We start from the raw sequence: 18,649 nt of genomic DNA on the forward strand, positions 1-18,649 counted from the left end.
TGTCTAAACCTTTGTCTAAATGCCAGTATTTTATCTCGTTTGCTCGTTATACACCATATCACAAGGAATTAATGTTATTGGTTACAACGACATGGCTCTCGGTTACATTGAGCGGTATAATTGAGCGTCACTTTTTCATCATTTCGCAGCCTTCATGGTAAAGTCGAGTGACGTGATTTGATCACACAAGCTATTATATTCAAATGTCAGGATCGCAGCGAATGTTTGGTTATCACACCGAATAAATATTTCACAGTTCAGCGATCATATTCTTATGCATTCCTGGCATTATTTAAATTGCATCTGGAGATACAGTATATACCACCCTGAAGTTGATGAATTTCATTTTTTATTTATGAAAGAACAGCACCCTGTATGTTTTAAATGCTTTTAACCATCACGGTTCTACATTTGACTATTCAGTACAACTGTGGTGAGCAAAAAAGCCTCTCAATGTACAACCTCGAGGTCAATGAGCTACACCAGCAAAATGCCTTCTAAGAGCAGTAATCTGAAGCTACAGTATGTACAGGCTCGTTGTAACTAGACTGAAGAAAGACTAGGTGATGTTTTCAGTCTCATTGTCAGAGTAGATCTTGGATCACATTCGGTTGGTTGAAGAGAACATTAATGGAATCTCTAGATCTGTACGTAGTAGATTTACTGATTGGATGATGGCAGGCAGGAGTAAGTGTATAAGGCATTTGTATATATCTTATTTGAATATATACTATCAAAAACAGAGGGGCCCAAACCCTTTCCTATGAAGGGCCATGGGTCAAAGATAAATTGCATTATACCAAACACAATGTAACAAATAAAGTCCTTATTCATGCCATTATTCCTCTCATTTATTATTTGATATTAGGTAATAAATAAATATTTACTCCTTTTATCTGCTTAACTAATGCAAGTTCTAGTTTAGTAAAGCTTACACTAATCAGACATAAAATTATGACCTCACATTATAACCGGTGAGTGAATAACACTGATTATCTCAGCATGGCACCTGTTGGTGTGTGGGATTTATTAGGCAACAAGTAAACATTTTGTCCTAAATGTTGATGTGTTAGAAACAAAAAAATGGGGAAGTTCGACAAATTGTGATGTCTAGACGACTCGGTCAGAGCATCTCCAAAAGTGCAGCTCTTGTGGGATGTTCCCGGTCTGCAGTAGTCAGTATCTATCAAAAGCGGCCAAGGGAAGGAACGGTGGTGAACCGTCAACAGGGTCATGGGCGGCCAAGGCTCATTGATGCTCGACAGGTCAGAACTGTTTTGCTAGCAAAAGGGGGACCAACACAATATTAGGCAGGTGGTCATAATGTTATGCCTGATCAGTGGCTATCACGTGATGTCTGATCGGTGTATAATACAATGAGAAACAATGCAATTTATTGTACAATAGAGTTCAATGCCTAAAACATAACATTAGTGACATGAAGTCAGTCCTTAATTTTTTAAGTTTTTCCAGATGGTAAAAAATCTCATTGTATTTGGATGTAAGTTTTTGTGTTAAACTGCAAAATACGTTGGCGACCAGTTGGTAAACAACAGCTATACACTGTACACTTCATTACATCTGCACAATATATCGCATGGCATTTTTTTATTCAAAGATCCCACCATAGATGACCATACTACTGAACAGATATTGATTTGTGTCCTTAAATTAAGTGTAGTAAGAATTCATAATCCTACTTTTCTCTTACTTGTTTACTGCTGGTTTCAATTTTGCGCACAAACCCCGACCCCACTGCAGTATACCCATTATCAGATGTAGTGAAAACAGTGGTGTCTTAAAAAGGGAATGGAAACATATCTGCTCATCCCTCACAAAGATGAGTCATATACAGACGCCTGATCAATGGAGCGTTACCTTCTCATCTCATTTTCCCTGGAGCACACTTCTCTCACTGCACTCTGTTCCACTGACTGAGCTTCCCCGGGCTCACGATGGGAAGGGGCTGGATACACAGCCACGCTTTCTAGTTATGAAGACATCCGTCCTGTGTAGAGGAATGCCTCGAATCAGTGTGTTCACTGGTCTGAGGCTGAAAGACAACTGAAAAGACTACGGACTGTCAAAAATCAGTGGATGTCAGGTTGCTGGTGATGACACCAACGTCTGCACTGTGTAACTTATTGAAATATAATCTATAAGACCAGAAGGGAAATACACCTGGATTTTTTTTATTGTTCTGCATACATGTTCCACATTCAGGCACATAAGGGCAGTGTAGTGAGCACTTTGGTTTTGCATGCTGAGTAATTGATTGTTAATGGCCCCTGAACTGTATACTGTGAATGGCGGATGAGAAGGGATGACTCACTTTGGGGGAGGAGGGAGAGAAGCAGAAATGATGGAATGACTCATTGTTGTGTTTCCTGAGTCTGTTTACAGCTTCTGAGATATCTGACCTGGTGATAGCCATTGAGCAGGAGCAGAATTTTCTTTAAAGCCATAGAGGTGGCATCACTGGTACACAAGATTTATTGTAAAAGATAAATAAATTATAGATACAAAAAGGGTCCTACACACAGCACAATTTGAGCATGCTGATAATTTATTAACCATGTTTGGGAAGGGGCCATCAAATCAAGCTTTTCCTGCAATAATAAAATGAAATGCAGTCAAAGAAAGAAAAAAAAAACAAAACAAAAAAACAGTACAGAAAGATTTAACATAATGACTGCAAGTTTATTAAATGAGAAATCAACACAGTGTGTGGTTCTGTGAGCTGTGCCACTTCACCCTGCTGCTTTCACCGTTCGATTTGACGGTGATAAAATCCACAAAAACTAAAGACAAACTACTCACATTTGCTTTGTTTTGAAATCAAAACCAGATAATAAATTTGTCTAAAACTGCACAGACTATTACACGAGAAACAACTGCACTTCTCTCTTCTTGAATATATTAACCCTATTTTTCCCCTGTAGCTTGAAAAGGCCTGGATACACAAAGTCAGTCCTTCATAGCGAGTCTCCTGACAATATATTTTATACATTAAATCATTGCCTTGCATTTATATAATTTTACCTTTAAAATATACTCGGTTGCCAACTTGCGCAAATAAAAATAAAACAACTGCAAAGACAAACTGCAATAATATGCTTCTGATAAAAATTTTATTAGAAATTTCTTGTTTTCTGCCGCAGCAGATCTATTTTTTGTTCGGACAGAAACAGCAGAAGCAGAAATGTTTCATTCTTTATTATATCACAGCGTTGTCGAATTTTTAAACCCAAAGGTGTTGATTAATTTTCTATAATGGTACATCAGTGTTGGACATCACAGATTTATATTAATGCACTGATTTTAATACCTCATGAATTATGTATAAATAGAGTTATATAGCAGACAAACTTCTTAAGGTTAATAAATAAATAAATAAATAAATAAATAAATAAATAAATAAATAAATAAATAACAGTATTTAATATAACAAACATATGACTGTTGATATGGTTGATATGGTGAAATTTCTGCAAACAGGTATTTCATTAACATTTATTTAATTAGTCTTTAGTATCTGTACCATGTAATAATTAATAGGTTTTCTGCTACAGGAAAGTCTTAAGTTTAGAGGAGTTTGTAATTTCTTGTTTCTCTGTTACATGACAAGCTCCACCTTATGAATTAGTAACTTCAAGAAAGAGGCAAAAAGGCTGGTGAAGGAATCTATATTTATAGCTGTTATAAGAACTTGTCTAATGCTCATTCCTCAACATTAAATTAAACTGTTGACAATTTACTGTGGTATAAGAAAAATAGGACATTTTGAGCTGTTTTATTTTAGACCTCTAAAATCCAATTTAGTGTCAGCACACACTATCAGGTTTTATTCCTTACTTAAAATTTTGTCTCAAATGCACTTCCTTACTTAACACCAAATAGTTACTTCAGAGCAAACTGGCATAGTGTATCCAGGTCTTTAGTGGAATAGGACTCTTAAGTTTACTTATGGTTGGACATTCTCTACTTTAGAGAGAGCAACAGGGACAGCTACATCACCTGCAGCTGGACTGGGAGCTTTAGTGAGAACATTGGTGGGGCTCCTTCCATCTGCTCCACCTCCCCTTCCAATGATGCCCTTTTTTTCTTTCCCAGGAGGCTGTGGACTGGTTGTGGGTTTGGAGAACGCAGAGAACAGCAGACCAGCGGTCATCATTAGGCCCCCCAGGGTCAGCATCCCAGTGCCGGCCTGTACACACATGTTCAGGGCCTTGTTGTATCGCATGGCATGGCGATCCACAAAGAGCAATTCTCCCTCGCCGAATGCCTCAATTCGAGTTGGAACGGCAAAACCCACCGCCAACATCACCAAACCGACAGCTAACAGGACAGTTCCAACTGCAAGAGAAATCTGAAAGGCAGAGGAAGAGCTATGACTAACTCTGCATTAAAGTAGTGTAGTAGTTGCAAGTAGTTTTTAACACAAACGTTTACACACAGTAGGGAACATGTATAACTGAATGTGTTTTACTGGGAGCAAATTCACCTTGGTTGCAAGATTTCATTCAAACTATGTACATAGTCATGTCGCCTAGATAAATGTATAGCTTGCTAACTAGCCAGCAAAAGAAGGCAATCAATAGCCAATCTGTTATTCATAGCTGACACAATGAGCTCCAACAGATACACTGTCAGTGTTACAGTTATAAAACCTTTGTTTTTTTATTTCCTTGTTTTTTTAATCAACTGAAAATGATTGCAAAACTATAACTAGATCAGAGCTATACTAGTATAATAAAGTCGACCACCATATCATTTTACCATGTCATTTGCAAAGTCTGAAGCATAGCAAAATGTATACTTTTGGTTTAATTGCTATTTGGTTTAGAATAGTTCCATCCTGCACAAAATTTACAAAAATCAAACAAACATATTGGCTGAGGTAAGTGTAAGTCTGAAAACACAGAGTATTTTATTCATATTTCATGTTTTATTTTCACTTCTTTGTATATTGCAGCAACCTTTTTACACATCATATTTGGTTCGCTTCTTGAAGCTGGGTTGATTTGGGATCTAATCGGATTAGATCAGATATAATAAATTTTTGAAAGCGCTAGAAATCCAATAGAGATTGATTAGAATTGGATTGAGAAAATCACATCCAAATCCAAGACATTTTGGTTCGCACCCATAAGTTCTTACCTGTAAAACTATGTTAAATTGAACTATGCAAAAACAAGAAAAGATAATTGGGTTTCATTCAAATAGACTAAATACTGCATATTTGAAAATACCATTTCAGATCGGTAGTTAAAATCTGGTGATGAAGCTGACAATCATATTGACCCATTCCTCCAGGCTTACCAAACAATTGGCACAATTTTCAAATTGAAGTGAAAAAAGAAATTCCCCCAAGGAAGCCAGGGAAAAGAAGTTTGTATCGGTGCATTAAAAACAGTATTAGGACACCCTGCCACAAAAAAAAAGAGTAAATAAACTCATAAAAAAAAAAACTGAAATCTCAAACACCAATAGATGTAAAATGTCCCTACCTTGCAGAGGCCTGAGCTCCACCACTGGTATGAACGCTGGTTCTGAACATCCTCCTGGTTCCATACAGAGGCTGTACACTCCTCATAAAAATAGTGCAGGTAGGAACGCACCCCAAACCTATAGCCTGGAATACTTTTAGCACGCTCTGGCCCATGCACCTCTGAGTAAGAGGCCATATTGTAGACCTGCGAACACAAAAAAATAAAGTTCGCTTATAAATAATAAATGTGAAAGGAAATGCTGTATGGAATGTTTGTATGAAATAGAAAATACGCAATGCAAATGAATCTATATAAATATTAATGATGACAGTGAGTGTACGCTATAGTCTGTCCGTAAAATTGTATGCCCAGATATGGTAATTATTAACATTCAATCAGATATTAATCTTCAGTTGAGTGTTTAAAGGCTCTGGCATGGAGAAGCTGGTGTTGGATCTGTGATGATTGTTGAGCTATTTTATGAGTTGCTCAGTTGCGCCTAGTTTTATAACCACAAATGACTGTATAAGACTGTAGAAAGAACATTACTCATAATCTTACACTCCGGTGCTCATGTTAGTTCTCATTCTCCAGTGTTCTGTATTGCTTAAAGATTTATGATCACACTCTTGATGTCACCCAAATGAGGATGGGTTCCCCTTTTGAGTCTGTTTCCTCTCAAGGTTTCTTCCTCATAACATCTAAGGGAGTTTTCCGGGTCACAGTCACCATGGCTGCTCATCAGGGATAAATACACACTGTTCACCTTAACTGTTAATTTCTGTAAAGGCATTTGAGACAATGTCTTGTTGTGAAAAGCGCTATAGAAATAAACTTGACTTCAGTCTATGCAACATAACTTTTAACTGGAGAAACACACTTTGTACATTTTGACGAGATGACTTTTTACCTGAAAATGTTTTTTTATTTGATCTTTTGTTAATTTTTTTATATATAAATATTATATTCAAGTGTACATGCTGTAATCACGATAGCAAATTCTCGGTCTTTATCTCTTAAAACATATTGACTGTCGTTATTCTGTCTTTTTGCTCTCTGTCTGAACGTCAGTGTGATCTGTGGATGCCTGGTGTTGTTACTCTCCAGAAGGTAACTGGTCACCCACTGATGAGTCACACACACACACACACACACACACACACACACACACACACACACACACACACACACACACACACTCTTGTATGGTTGGAGCACCCCAGTATTAGGATCACCGTTATACAACGCACAATAATACAATATTATATATAATTTCTATCTTCCTGTTTGCACCATCATCCATCAATACTCTGCAAATATCACTAAACTCCTACTCAAGATGTTTTTTGGAAACCCGGCTTAGGATTTCTGGCTCCATCAGGATCACAACATCTGACTTTTGGTTCAAAATTATGCAATCAATTTATTTATTGTTTTATATACTATAACACAAACAGTATTTAGTCCAGAATCCATTTCGTCCTGCCTCAAATCAGGTGTTTTTATTTCAATGCAAACCCAAAGGAGACCAAAATGCCTCTTCTGATCTAAACAACAACAACAACAAAAATACTGATTTTCAACATGGTTCAACAGGTTATGATGCCTCAGTAGTATGCAAGACTTCTGAACATAAGCATTTTAATTTATTTAAGCTTTTATTTACCAGTAACCACTAAACATTAAATAATAGCTAAATAAACAACACACACACACACACACACACACACAACCACAGAGACACGCACTGTATTATTTCTCGCGCTCTTTCCATTCACTGCTGTTACACCGCTTTGGCGAGCAGCCGTTAGTGCGCGCGCGTCGACGGTTACAATTTAAATTCAAACCGGTGTGCATTTACATCCTTGTAAACTTAACGGTCGCTGCGCTATGATTTCTCTGAGGTAAATTACAGAAAAAAACCCAAAGCTATACCCAGTCTGAAGGCTGTGCTGATCCTCAACACGGCTTCATCCGCTTCCGATGCGTCCCATGCTCGCTCCTCCTCGCCACAAGCAAGGAAATAAATAAATAAATGAAGAAATAAATTAATGAAAACCTCGCACTATCTTCCGTAATATAGCCAAAGCACTCCGAAGCCATTAGTCATTCGCCAAGGCGGCGTCCCATTGCTCATATTATCGTGGCAAAATGGCCATCTGTGGTAACTATGGTGACCTGAAAAGCACTATTTATAATCTACTTTAATATAGCAAAAAATGTGGATTTTCTATGATTCTTCTACTTAATAAACTATCAAACTATTAATGGAATAAATATATATTTACAAATATTATTTTAATTTAAATAATAATTTCTAGTCTATGTTATATCAACTGTGTTATTCGGGCTGTATTGTGTGGTGCATTTAGGAAAAAAATTAAATGAAAATTAAAGCTTTGTACAGAAACCCTTTTACAAACTGATACCCACATGAAATATAACTGTACAATATACATAATCCATAGGCCTTGGCTTTTCTAGCTACAGTCTAGAGGACAAGCCAACACTTATAAAATGTGTGTATCGACAAGCTAAATAGTCAACGATAAAGTATTTATAATCTGATATTCAGATGGTATACTCAAACTAGCAAACAACAACAAAAAATAGACAACAACAGCTAGGTCAGACCAACTACCTGCTTCCAAAACAAGGTAAACTCTTGGGCTGGTAGTTTATCTTTGAACAGCTGAAAGAAAATTACCTTATTCTAATGCTACAGTATACAAGTTAAATAACAAACAAACAAACAAACAAACAAACAAAATTAATAAGAAAGCTGGGAAGACACCAGATTAAAAACCCTGTGTTTTAGACTAAACTGGGTTTTTCACCCAGGTACATTTATCATTTAAAATGTGCCAATATTGTTCTATTATATCAGATATCTACAAGCCTTTAGCTATAAAATAGGCGAAGAACCACAGGATGAGGCAGTTTGAATGAAAGAACAGTATTGTTGAATTGCAAATCATATAAACTCATTTTATTCACAGTAAAACAAAGAAAATATTAAATGCTTAAACTAAGAACATTTAGACTTTTAAGTGAAAAAATGCAATTTTTAATTGAATGGCTGCAATACATCTTAAAAAAGTTGAGAAAGGGCCATATTTAACATTGTGTGGTATTCCCTCTTCTTTTAACAACAGTCTAGTATATGTCTGGGAACTGAGAATACCAGTTGCTGGAATTTGGGGAGAGGAATGTTGTCCCATTTATGTCTGATGCAGGATTCTAGCTGTTCAACAGTCTTGGGACTTCTTTGTTGTATTTTTTGTTTCATGATGCACCAAACGTTTTCAAATGGTGAAAGATATGAATTGCAGGCAAGCCAGTCCACCACCCAGATTTTTCTACTACCAAGCTACGCTGTTGTAATACTGAAGATGCAGTATGTGGTTTGGCACTGTTTTGCTAAAATATGCAAGGCCTTCCCTGAAAAAGCGTTCTGAATAGAAGCATGTGTAGCTTTAAAACATGTATATGCCTTTCAACATTGATATGCCTTTCCAGATGTAGGCAAGGAATAGACACTAATGCACCACTATACAATTAGCGATGCAATCTTTTGAACTGGTGATTAGTATGCTTTCTCCATGGTTTCCAAAAATAATTTCACATTTCAATTTATCTGGCCACAGAAGAGCTTTCCACTTTAACTCAATAAATTTGAAATGAGCTCTGGCCTAGAAAAGATGGCAAGATTTCTGGATTATGTAAAGATATGGTTTCTTCTTTGCATGATAGAGCTTTAATGTGCATTTATGTATGACACAGCAAACAAAGATTTCTGTAGGTGTTCCTGAGCCGATGCATTGATTTCCTTTACAGAATCATACCTGTTTTTAATGCAGAGTCACCAGAGGGCCTGAAGATCACCAACATCCAATATTGATTTTCGCCCTAGCACCCTATGTTCAGAAATTTCTCCAGATTCTCAGAATTTGTTGATGATTTTATGTTCTGTAGATGATAAGATATTAAAAGTCTTTTTGCAATTTTATGTTGTGAAACATAATTCTGAAATTCTTCCACAATTTGTAGGCACAGTTTGTTGTTGCTGATTGGTGACCCTTTGCCCATTTTTATTCTGAGATGCTCTGCCTCTCTAAAATATCCTTTTTGTACTTAATCATGTTTCAGACATGTTGCCAATTAACCTTATTAGTTGCTAAATGTTCCCTCCAGCTGTTTCTTTTTAGTAACACTTATGTTTCTAGCTTTTAGTTTCCCCATATCAACTTTGTTTGAAACATGTTGAAGCCATTAAATTGAAAATGACCAATCTTTAAAATGGTACATTTCCTCGGTTTAAACATTTGATATATGTTCTATTTTCTCTTACAATATGGGTGATTTGCAAATCATTGCTTTCTGTTTTTATTTATATTTTACACCCTGTCCTAACTTGGAATTGGGTTTCTTAGAAATACACAAATAACACTACTGACTTTTAAAGCAGGGTGGACGATTAATCATTTAAAAGTGTACATAGTGTCCTTTTTTTTATCAGGTCTAGCCAATACATGTGCACCATGTTTCAACCTTGGTGCTGTAACTGGTTATGAGTATTTTTTTATGATTTCTAATCCATTTTAAAATGACCTCAGGGCAAAGAGATGGCACACTGTCACTGTCTTTTGCTTTTTTTTTTTTTTTTTTTTAACTTAATATTCTGGGTGTAATACAACCAAACTGGATGTAGTGACAGAGAAACCTGCTCGCAGACACAGATCTGATACAGATCCATTTTACCTATGGCTAATCCACATAACAGTCACAGTTATTTCATGCCTGTGCCCAAGATTGGGAAACACTCTGATAATGGACATTCCCCTGCAGCAGAGATATTTTATTCATCCGCCACAGTGCATAATTCACATATATACTGGTGCACTTGCACAAATTCAAATTTATTTTGACAGTAAGGCAGAACCTGAAGTCTGCTTGTATATTACAAGATAGGTACAATCTCAGTTCCAAAAAAGTTAGAACACTGTGTAAAATATAAATAAAACCATAATGCAATCATTGCATAATATTTGCAAATCCCATAGACCTTTATTTTATTAACAATAGAACATAAAATATATAATTTAAATAAAAAATTGGTCATTTTAATTACTATCGACAAATTGTGGAACAATTTCAGAATAATGTTCCAAAATTGCTAAATAAAAAATTTAAAAAATAAATTCAAATTTAAATTGAATTGAATATCCCATCATCTACAGTACATATTATCATCAAACAGTTAAAATAATATGTAAAGACAAGGGTAGAAATCAATACTGGATGCCTGTGATCTTGGCCAGAAACACCTCCAGATATTAGCATATGTGAAAGTTTACTGTGTCATCCACAAATCCGGGTTATCATGCAAAGAAGAAGCCATATGTGAACATGATCTAAAAATGTCACTGTTTTCTTTCTTATTTTAAAATGGACACTAAAAGGGGAAAACTGTTCTGTGGTCAGAAGAAACCATGGAAACCATAGATGCTGCATTCTCCAGACAAAAGAAAAGAGGGACCATACGGCTTGTTATCAGCAGTTCAAAAGCCTGCATCTCTAATAACATGGGGTGCATTAGTGCCTGGTAAATGCTCGTCTTGCACATCTGAAAAACTCCATCAATGCTAAAAGCTATATACAGGTTGTGCATATATAGATTTATAAAGCCTTGCATATTTCAGCAAGACAATGCTTAACTACATACTGCATCTATTACAACAGCATAAATTCATAGTAGAAGAGTGTGGGTGTTGAATTTGCCTGCCTGCAGTCCAGACCTTTGACCAAATGCAAACATTTGATGCATCATGAAACTAAAAACACCACAAAAATGACCCAGTACTGTTGAGCAGCTAGAGTCTTGTATTAGACACAAATAGGACAACAAAAGTCCTCTCCCAAAAGTCCAGCACCTGGTATCCTTAGCTCCCAAATGTGCAATGCATCTGGAAAGTATTCACAGTGCTTCCACTTTTTCTACATTTTGTTACAGCCTTATTCCAAAATGGATTAAATTCATAATTTTCCTCAAAATTCTACAAAGAATATCCCATAATGACAACGTGATAGAAGGGTGTTTGAAATCTTTGTAAATGTATTAAATATAAAGGATGACAAATAAAACACGTATGTAAGTGTTCACTCGCCTTTGCCGCGACACTCAAAATTGAGCTCAGGTGCATCCTGTTTCCACCGACCGTCCTTGAGTTGATATTTTCTAGATGCACTGTATACAGATTTATGGTAAAAGCAGATTGAATACTACACAGTGGTAAACATGGCCCTGTGTTTTGTTTTTGTTTTTTAGAGGTTTTGCAGCCATCAAATTGAGAAACATCTAATTTGTTCTTTAAAATCTCCTCATTTCATTTGATTCTATCTTTGCAAATCACTACATTCTGTTATTTTTTTTACATTTTACTCAGCGTCCCAACTTTTTTTGGAATGAAGGTTTTGTTTTGCTGTCAAATTTAATGCTAATGTTCACATTTATGCTAATTTTCATACATATGGTTTTCTATTTTTCGGTGGTTTGCATGTAGACATAAGGTCACTAAGTAGTTCATAATGAAGTATTTGTAATAAATCATTTACTTTTTTCTCCTCGCCTCAAATTCTTGTTCAAATATACACAACATGGAGCTACACTCTTAGTGGTTTGATGGCAGCTACAAAGCAAAACTCTTCTTTTCTGCTTTGTTTAGATGATTTTATATATTTTTCTTTTGACTTTTGAGTGCACTTTTTTCTCACAACTCCTCAGAGTACTTGATATTTGTCACCAATGGTCCTGTAAGTGTCATACACTTTCATTGCTGAGCTTGCTAAGTTAGCTGGAGCTTGTTTCCTTCAATTAATCCTTCATTGCTCCTGCCATGTCAGATTTTCCATTGGCATTTTTTGTTTACCAGCATGGTCTGTGGCTAAGTGATACTATTGTTGAGTGATTTCCCCTTGCTATTCAATACACTGTTCACTGCAGAGGCCTGTGTTCACCCCTCATTATCCCTGTTGAGTCAGGTTTTCTCCGGGCACTATCTTAGAGTTTTATACATCTTATGCCTTCACACATAGCTGCACTAGTGTGTAAAAATACTACCATACTTGGACTGACTCCTATAAGCCTCCACCAAATAGCATGGTCATTTTGGACAGATTCAGGCTCCTCTCCAAATGAAAGTTCTTGCCCTTATTTTTTGCGAACATCTATGTGGACATTCAATGTTCATTTAAATTCAGTGGGGCAATCTTTCCCACTAAGGGGGTTGTTTTTATCTGTTTCAGCCTAGTATTGACAGTCTTTACATAGTTGTGGATGCACCAAATGTAGTGCACCCCAATTGTTTTGATGAACTGCCTTCATTTCAATGTTGTCTTTAATACAATCCATTCCTTTATTATTTCTGCATAGGGGAATAACCAAGACCATCTTATAGTCCATTCCAATAGTTTCTCAGTTCAAGAAAGGTCAAAGAATGGATTTGACATGATTACCGGCATTAGAAGCTTAGCTTTTGCACCCTGAGCTGATGCAATATCTTTTTCAAAACAGTAAGTATGGAAGGCAGATCTGTTCACAGATAAGAACCAGAGCAAAATGAAAAATAATAATATATGATAATAAATAAAAAAATAATCCCACGAATAAAAAGCAACTTCATCAACAAAAGGTAGAGGCTTTCTGCAAGCTCATAGGTGTTTTGTTGTCTAGCAAATGTAAAACAACCTATTGAGTCTAGTACACTATACAGGCACCATCACACCATATCACACCATGTCTTTTTGGAGCTTGCTTTTTGGAGTCTTTTTAATGCCGCAAACACATTCTTTACAAACATTTAGCTATATAGTAGTGCGTATATAAGTATATAGTTGGCTATATAGCTCCAGGAGCAATAAGGATTAGGCAATTTGAATGAAATAACAATATGCGATACACAAAAATAACAGTAGTTCCCAACAACAGGGACTTTTTCCTTTCCAGCAGAGTAGATAATTTATCTTTAAAAAGATGTCAGTAATGTTTAATTTTACATGGTCCAAGTCAATCTATTCACACCATGTTTTAACCATGCTACTTTAACTGCTGTAAGTAGTTTTTAATGATTTCTAATTTATTTAAAATGTCCTCAGGGCAGAGAGTTGCCACAATGTCACTGTATTTTGCCTCTGGTAAAAACACAAGATTATCTTATTTACATACTATACTTTTTTCACCTTAAAACCTTAATTTTTTTTTTATAGTACAGTATTCGGTGCACTTCACTCCAGTGTCTGTATCTTACCAAAGCATTAAGTGTCTGCTATTATTAATGCATATACACAAAAATGAGGATCGCAATGTTCAGGATTCTAAAGGTTGAGGCCAGAAAAGGGCCACAAAAGATATCAGACAATCCATATCCCATGGGTGTAGAGTCTGAGGCTGAGAGTAATGAGGACCCGCTTGCTACAAAGAAAAAACCTTTCTGTTAAAGTGTGCTTTGAATTTCTTCCTTTCTATCTTCTTCGTCATGTAGCCACTTGTGTGATGTAGGCAATACTTACATCCAAGTCATGAAACATGGCCCATGACTTTTTGAACCGTTCTCGGTTTCCCCACAACAGCAGCTGTCTAAGTTCTTCATATGTCAGATCCGGTTGAAGTGCGAGAAAAAAAGCATTGGTGACGATGACATTTATACTTGGCTGACTTGCCGACATAATGAGCACATTATGCACATACTCCAGGGCCAAGGCTCGCCTGCATAGTTTTAATATTCACATTCCCTAAACTAAAGAAAAAGGCAGGGCAAGCGATTTTCACCCATTTTCACTCGTTAAGTAAAAATCTTTCTTATGGGCCGACAGAAATCTTTGTCACAATTAACCATAACATGAAAAAATTAAAAGTTTCCTCTGGACTATATAAGAATTCTTAAACAGATACAAGAAGCAAAAATGATTTAATGAGTGCCACAAACTAGACTGATAAGTGTAAGCATAAAGACAACATAAATGAGAGATTTTATTAAGATTAAATATTAATCAGCACATGAGCAACAGAGAAAGCAATTAGTACATTCAGCACGCTCTAGTTAGATGGACTGCAGCTTCTGGTGTAGTCATTAATGCAGCACTGACTACATTAATGATGCTCTTTACTCATCACCGTGTCCTGAAGCCACATTCAACTGACTTTTGTAAAAATCTGCTAGTCGGTAAAAGTGTCTATGATGGATGGAGTGCAGTATTCCAAAGCATTTAAGACATTTTATTTACTTATTTCAGATGCAGCTTAAAAGTTGGCTTAAATAAGTAACAGGGGAAGTTTCTGGTCACCGGCCCAGAACCTTAACTGTGGTTTCTCCTGACAGACATATTATGCTCTGATGGTTCACATATAAACATACTGAAATAAAACACATTAAAGCAAAATTCCTAACATAATAACTTGGCCTTGTTCACTACTCTCCGCTTTGCTTCAGATGAAGGATGTGCTTTAAACTGGATTTGCTTTTTTTGTTTATTTTAATTGAGTTTAATCCCAAATGGGTGAGTTTGCAGGGATTGATTCCCATTGGTGAATAAGGTTTGAAGTAAATGTGCAATTGACATGACATATGAGACTTTTAGTGCTAGCTACAGTAATGAATAATTAGCAACAATGATAGTGGCATGTTTCCTACTATAATTTAGCTTGCGCTTCCTTTTTCTTTTTCTTTTCTAAGAACCTGTAAAACCAGTGACCTAATACAAACACACAATGGGTGAAAGGAGGGATGGATGGATAGATGAATGGACAGTTCATCTGACAGGGGGATGGATGCAAGACAAAGAGAAAATATGCATTGTGACAGACAGATAACTAGACAGACAGGCAGACAAAGAATGAGAACGGGTTGGATGGATAGATGGATGAATGAACAGTCCATCAGTCAGAAGGATGGACGCAAGACAGAAAAACAACATTGCAGAAGGACAGAAAAATAGACAGCCAGACAGAAACAGTAAATACACAGAGAGCTGGATGAACAGACTTATAGATGCTTGGACAGATTGTTGACAGACAGACAGACAGACAGACAGACAGACAGACAGACAGACAGACAGAAAAGATTAGCTATGTTGTGGATGTCCAGGTGTAAATAGTTTTTCACCCATATTAAGATATTCACATAGCAGGTATTCATACATGTTTTGAGCTTGAAAAAAATCTTGCAAATCTATAAATAGTAATTCTTTCAGTTTTGTTTTTTATAATATTAGTATGCAGACTTGGTTTCCATATTTGATTTTCTTTCTGTTTTCTTCCTCAAGCTAAAATATTATAAACCTCATGTCGGGAATTATGAATTTTCAAGGTTGCACTTAGAGGCAGCAATACTCCTGATACTGCACGTGACTTCAGGGAAATAGATATATTACATCATCCACATGGTCAAACAATAGACATTTCTATAAATAAGGAACAAAAATGCATTGATAATCGGTTTTTGGATGAAAGGTTGTACCCCTTTACTGCTTACTATAACTGGTTACAATTAATCATAATTTAAAATATTATTTAAATAAAATAATTACAAATAATCAGATAAGTCAAAGTGATTATATGTATGTGTCTATTCATCTTTCTATTAACTTCCATAGTGTTCCATTGCTAAAAGGCATATAACAAATTCTACAGTTCCTAGCGAACAGAACAGTGTACTAACACTGGTAAAGTCTATGTTTTCTTTATAGGTCCATTAAATACAGTAATAGTCTGAAATAACTGCTTCTGTACCACATGTAGTGCAGTTTTTCAGAACATAATCATTTGGGATTTAGCAATGGGCCTGTGTCCCCTTTCTAGACACGGTGGCCTACATTTTGAAGAAGCCGAAATGCTGTAGAGAAATATTGAAGAAGTGCAGGGATATCTGTGGAGCAATGTGTGTGAACACTAGATGGCGATATCACCCTAAACTGCACCATTTATAGAACGTCCTGGAAGAAGTTGCACTTTTCTGGTGGCCAAACTGTAATCCTGAGTGTCCACAGTTCAGTGTAATTCTGGTGACTTTCCAGCTCTTATACACCTGAGGCCATTTTCAACACTAAAAATAGCGTGTAACTGACACATTTACACATTTTTGTTTCTTTTGTGCAAAAAAAGTAATTCATTTTCACACTCAAAATAAAAGAAAGACATCCTATCTCTAAAACATCAAACTTTTTATATGATTGAAATGTTTAAAGAAAATGTTTATATCGAATGATGCTGGGAGGTGCTTAATAATCGCTGTGTTAATTTGTTCGTTAACGCATTATACTTGTTATTGCTGTGAAAAGTTAATGTTTGAATGTAGCACTGGCTCACAGGCTTTGCTCTTGTCCTGATTCACAGTGTCATATTTATGTTTAACATTTAGCCCCATATGAATAAGTCCATCATGGAATTAGAAAGACAAAAGACTTCAAAACTAAATGAAACGATGCAACAGGATGACTAGCGTGATGGAGTTGAAGGCGGCATTAGCATGACTTTCTAAAGCTTTTCATCTTTTCAGAAGGTGATCTGTTAGTCAGAGGTCTGAGAGCCAAACAGACTGACTGAGTAAAGGTTCCAAAGTATGGGTGAATTGAATGTAGGTCATCAAGTTTTAGCGAAAATGTGCAAACAAATGTAAAAAACAAATGGCGAATCAGATTAAGATTACAAAATATTCCTTAGATTCCACTGATGATGAAAAAAAGATATTAAGGTACAAATACACTGATTTGAAAATTGTTGTTTGATAACTCTTACATGAACCAGTGAAGGTGGTCTAGTTACACATTTATGGCCTCCCCAGACCACACACTGTCTAACAATTCAATTCTGGTTACACTTGGCTCTTGTCTGCTACATTAGATGGCTTTGTCTTTTTCCTGTTTAAAATATGTAAATTAATATAATTGTTCTATATAATTTATGTCCTAAGATGTGGGAGTTTATTGATTGTCAGACATTAACATAAAACATTTAGATGCAAATAATTTGTGCTTGCTCACTGCTTTTTGATTTACTTTAATTATAGTCATATAGGCGGTCCCCTGGTGGTCTAGTGGTTAAGATGCAGCGCTGCGACCCGGGTTCGATTCCCGGTTAGGGAACCATCCCCAGCCACTCTTAGTGCCGGTCCCAAGCCCGGATAAATTGGGGAGGGTTGCGTTAGGAAGGGCATCCAGCGTAAAACATGTGCCAAATCAAACGTGCGGAGGATCCGCTGTGGCGACCCCTAACGGGAGAAGCCGAAAAGAAAGTTTTATAGTCATATAATGTGTGTACTATATGGGGCATTTAATATGAAATCACAGACACACTTCACTTTCAAAGATTGATGTTAAAAGTTAAGCTCTATTATTGGCAGTTTTAAATCAGGTTTATTTTAGGATTATTACATGTCACAATGTATAAGACAATCCCAATAGCAGTTCTATAACAGATGTGTTCTTCATGTCCGATTATAATAAAAAATGTGAAGAAAATAACTACGTTCTTTTTCAGCATGCTTCAAGGTTTTACAGAAAACAGAGATGCCTATACTTAAACATTATTTAAAGTGGGGAAATAAGGATATTTTGGATATGTAATTCAAGGTTTTTAGTGTTGTCGGAGTGCTTACATGCTGAGATTTTAATCAAAATTTTCTGACACTGCCAAAACTTTGTCTTTGGTTACAATGCGAACACATCACATGACCGATGCTTATTACCTCGCCACCAAAGGATTTTTGATGACGTGAGATTTTTGAGGGTAAGATAATGGTCTAGTTAGATAAGTAAGATAAGATGTGAATAGAGCATCTGATTCAGCTGAATCTACTTATCAGTTAATGGTCAGATTTTTAAGAGTATTAGTGTATAAGCCTGGAATTTAACAACACAAACCCTGGTAAAAACCTGTGTTGAAGTGAAATTGTGCAATTTTCCATCTGTGCAATACAGAAAATGGTTTAGGCTTCCATCATGTTTCAGTCTTACCATGCATCTGCATATAAAGTCCAATAAATATACACAATTTCACATCATCAATTTTTTATGTACATTCTAATCAATGCACTGCTACTCCTTGGGCCCTGTTTGTTAAATGAGAACTTCTCTATTTGTTGTTTTTTTTTTTTTTCTAGTTT

At 36.1% G+C, this 18,649-nt stretch overlaps 2 protein-coding genes across 5 annotated transcripts in view; one reads left to right on the plus strand and one right to left on the minus strand.

The window, feature by feature from the left end:
- Positions 1-4,770, plus strand: part of lpcat1 (lysophosphatidylcholine acyltransferase 1) — a 29,464-nt gene extending 24,694 nt beyond the window's left edge. The window contains exon 15 of the mRNA XM_083544334.1: positions 4,114-4,770. The gene's annotated coding sequence lies outside the window, so the exon portion shown is untranslated. The remainder of the gene's footprint in view (positions 1-4,113) is intronic.
- Positions 2,549-18,649, minus strand: part of nrsn1l (neurensin 1-like) — a 144,027-nt gene continuing 127,926 nt past the window's right edge. Inside the window, exons 1-3 of one of the 4 annotated variants that reach the window (XM_083544441.1) lie at positions 9,338-9,580; positions 5,511-5,696; positions 2,549-4,369 (exon numbers count right to left, since the gene is read on the minus strand). In XM_083544441.1, coding sequence (XP_083400567.1) covers positions 3,965-4,369; positions 5,511-5,687 — 582 coding nt within the window. In that variant the 5' untranslated portion in view covers positions 5,688-5,696; positions 9,338-9,580 and the 3' untranslated portion in view covers positions 2,549-3,964. Of the gene's footprint in view, positions 4,370-5,510; positions 6,429-7,427; positions 7,683-9,337; positions 9,581-18,649 lie in introns of those variants that run through there. The other 3 variants (XM_083544440.1, XM_083544443.1, XM_083544442.1) reach the window with 3 other exon arrangements.

This window comes from Silurus aristotelis, assembly GCF_946808225.1.
Source record: "Silurus aristotelis genome assembly, chromosome: 6".
Lineage (NCBI taxonomy): Eukaryota > Metazoa > Chordata > Actinopteri > Siluriformes > Siluridae > Silurus > Silurus aristotelis.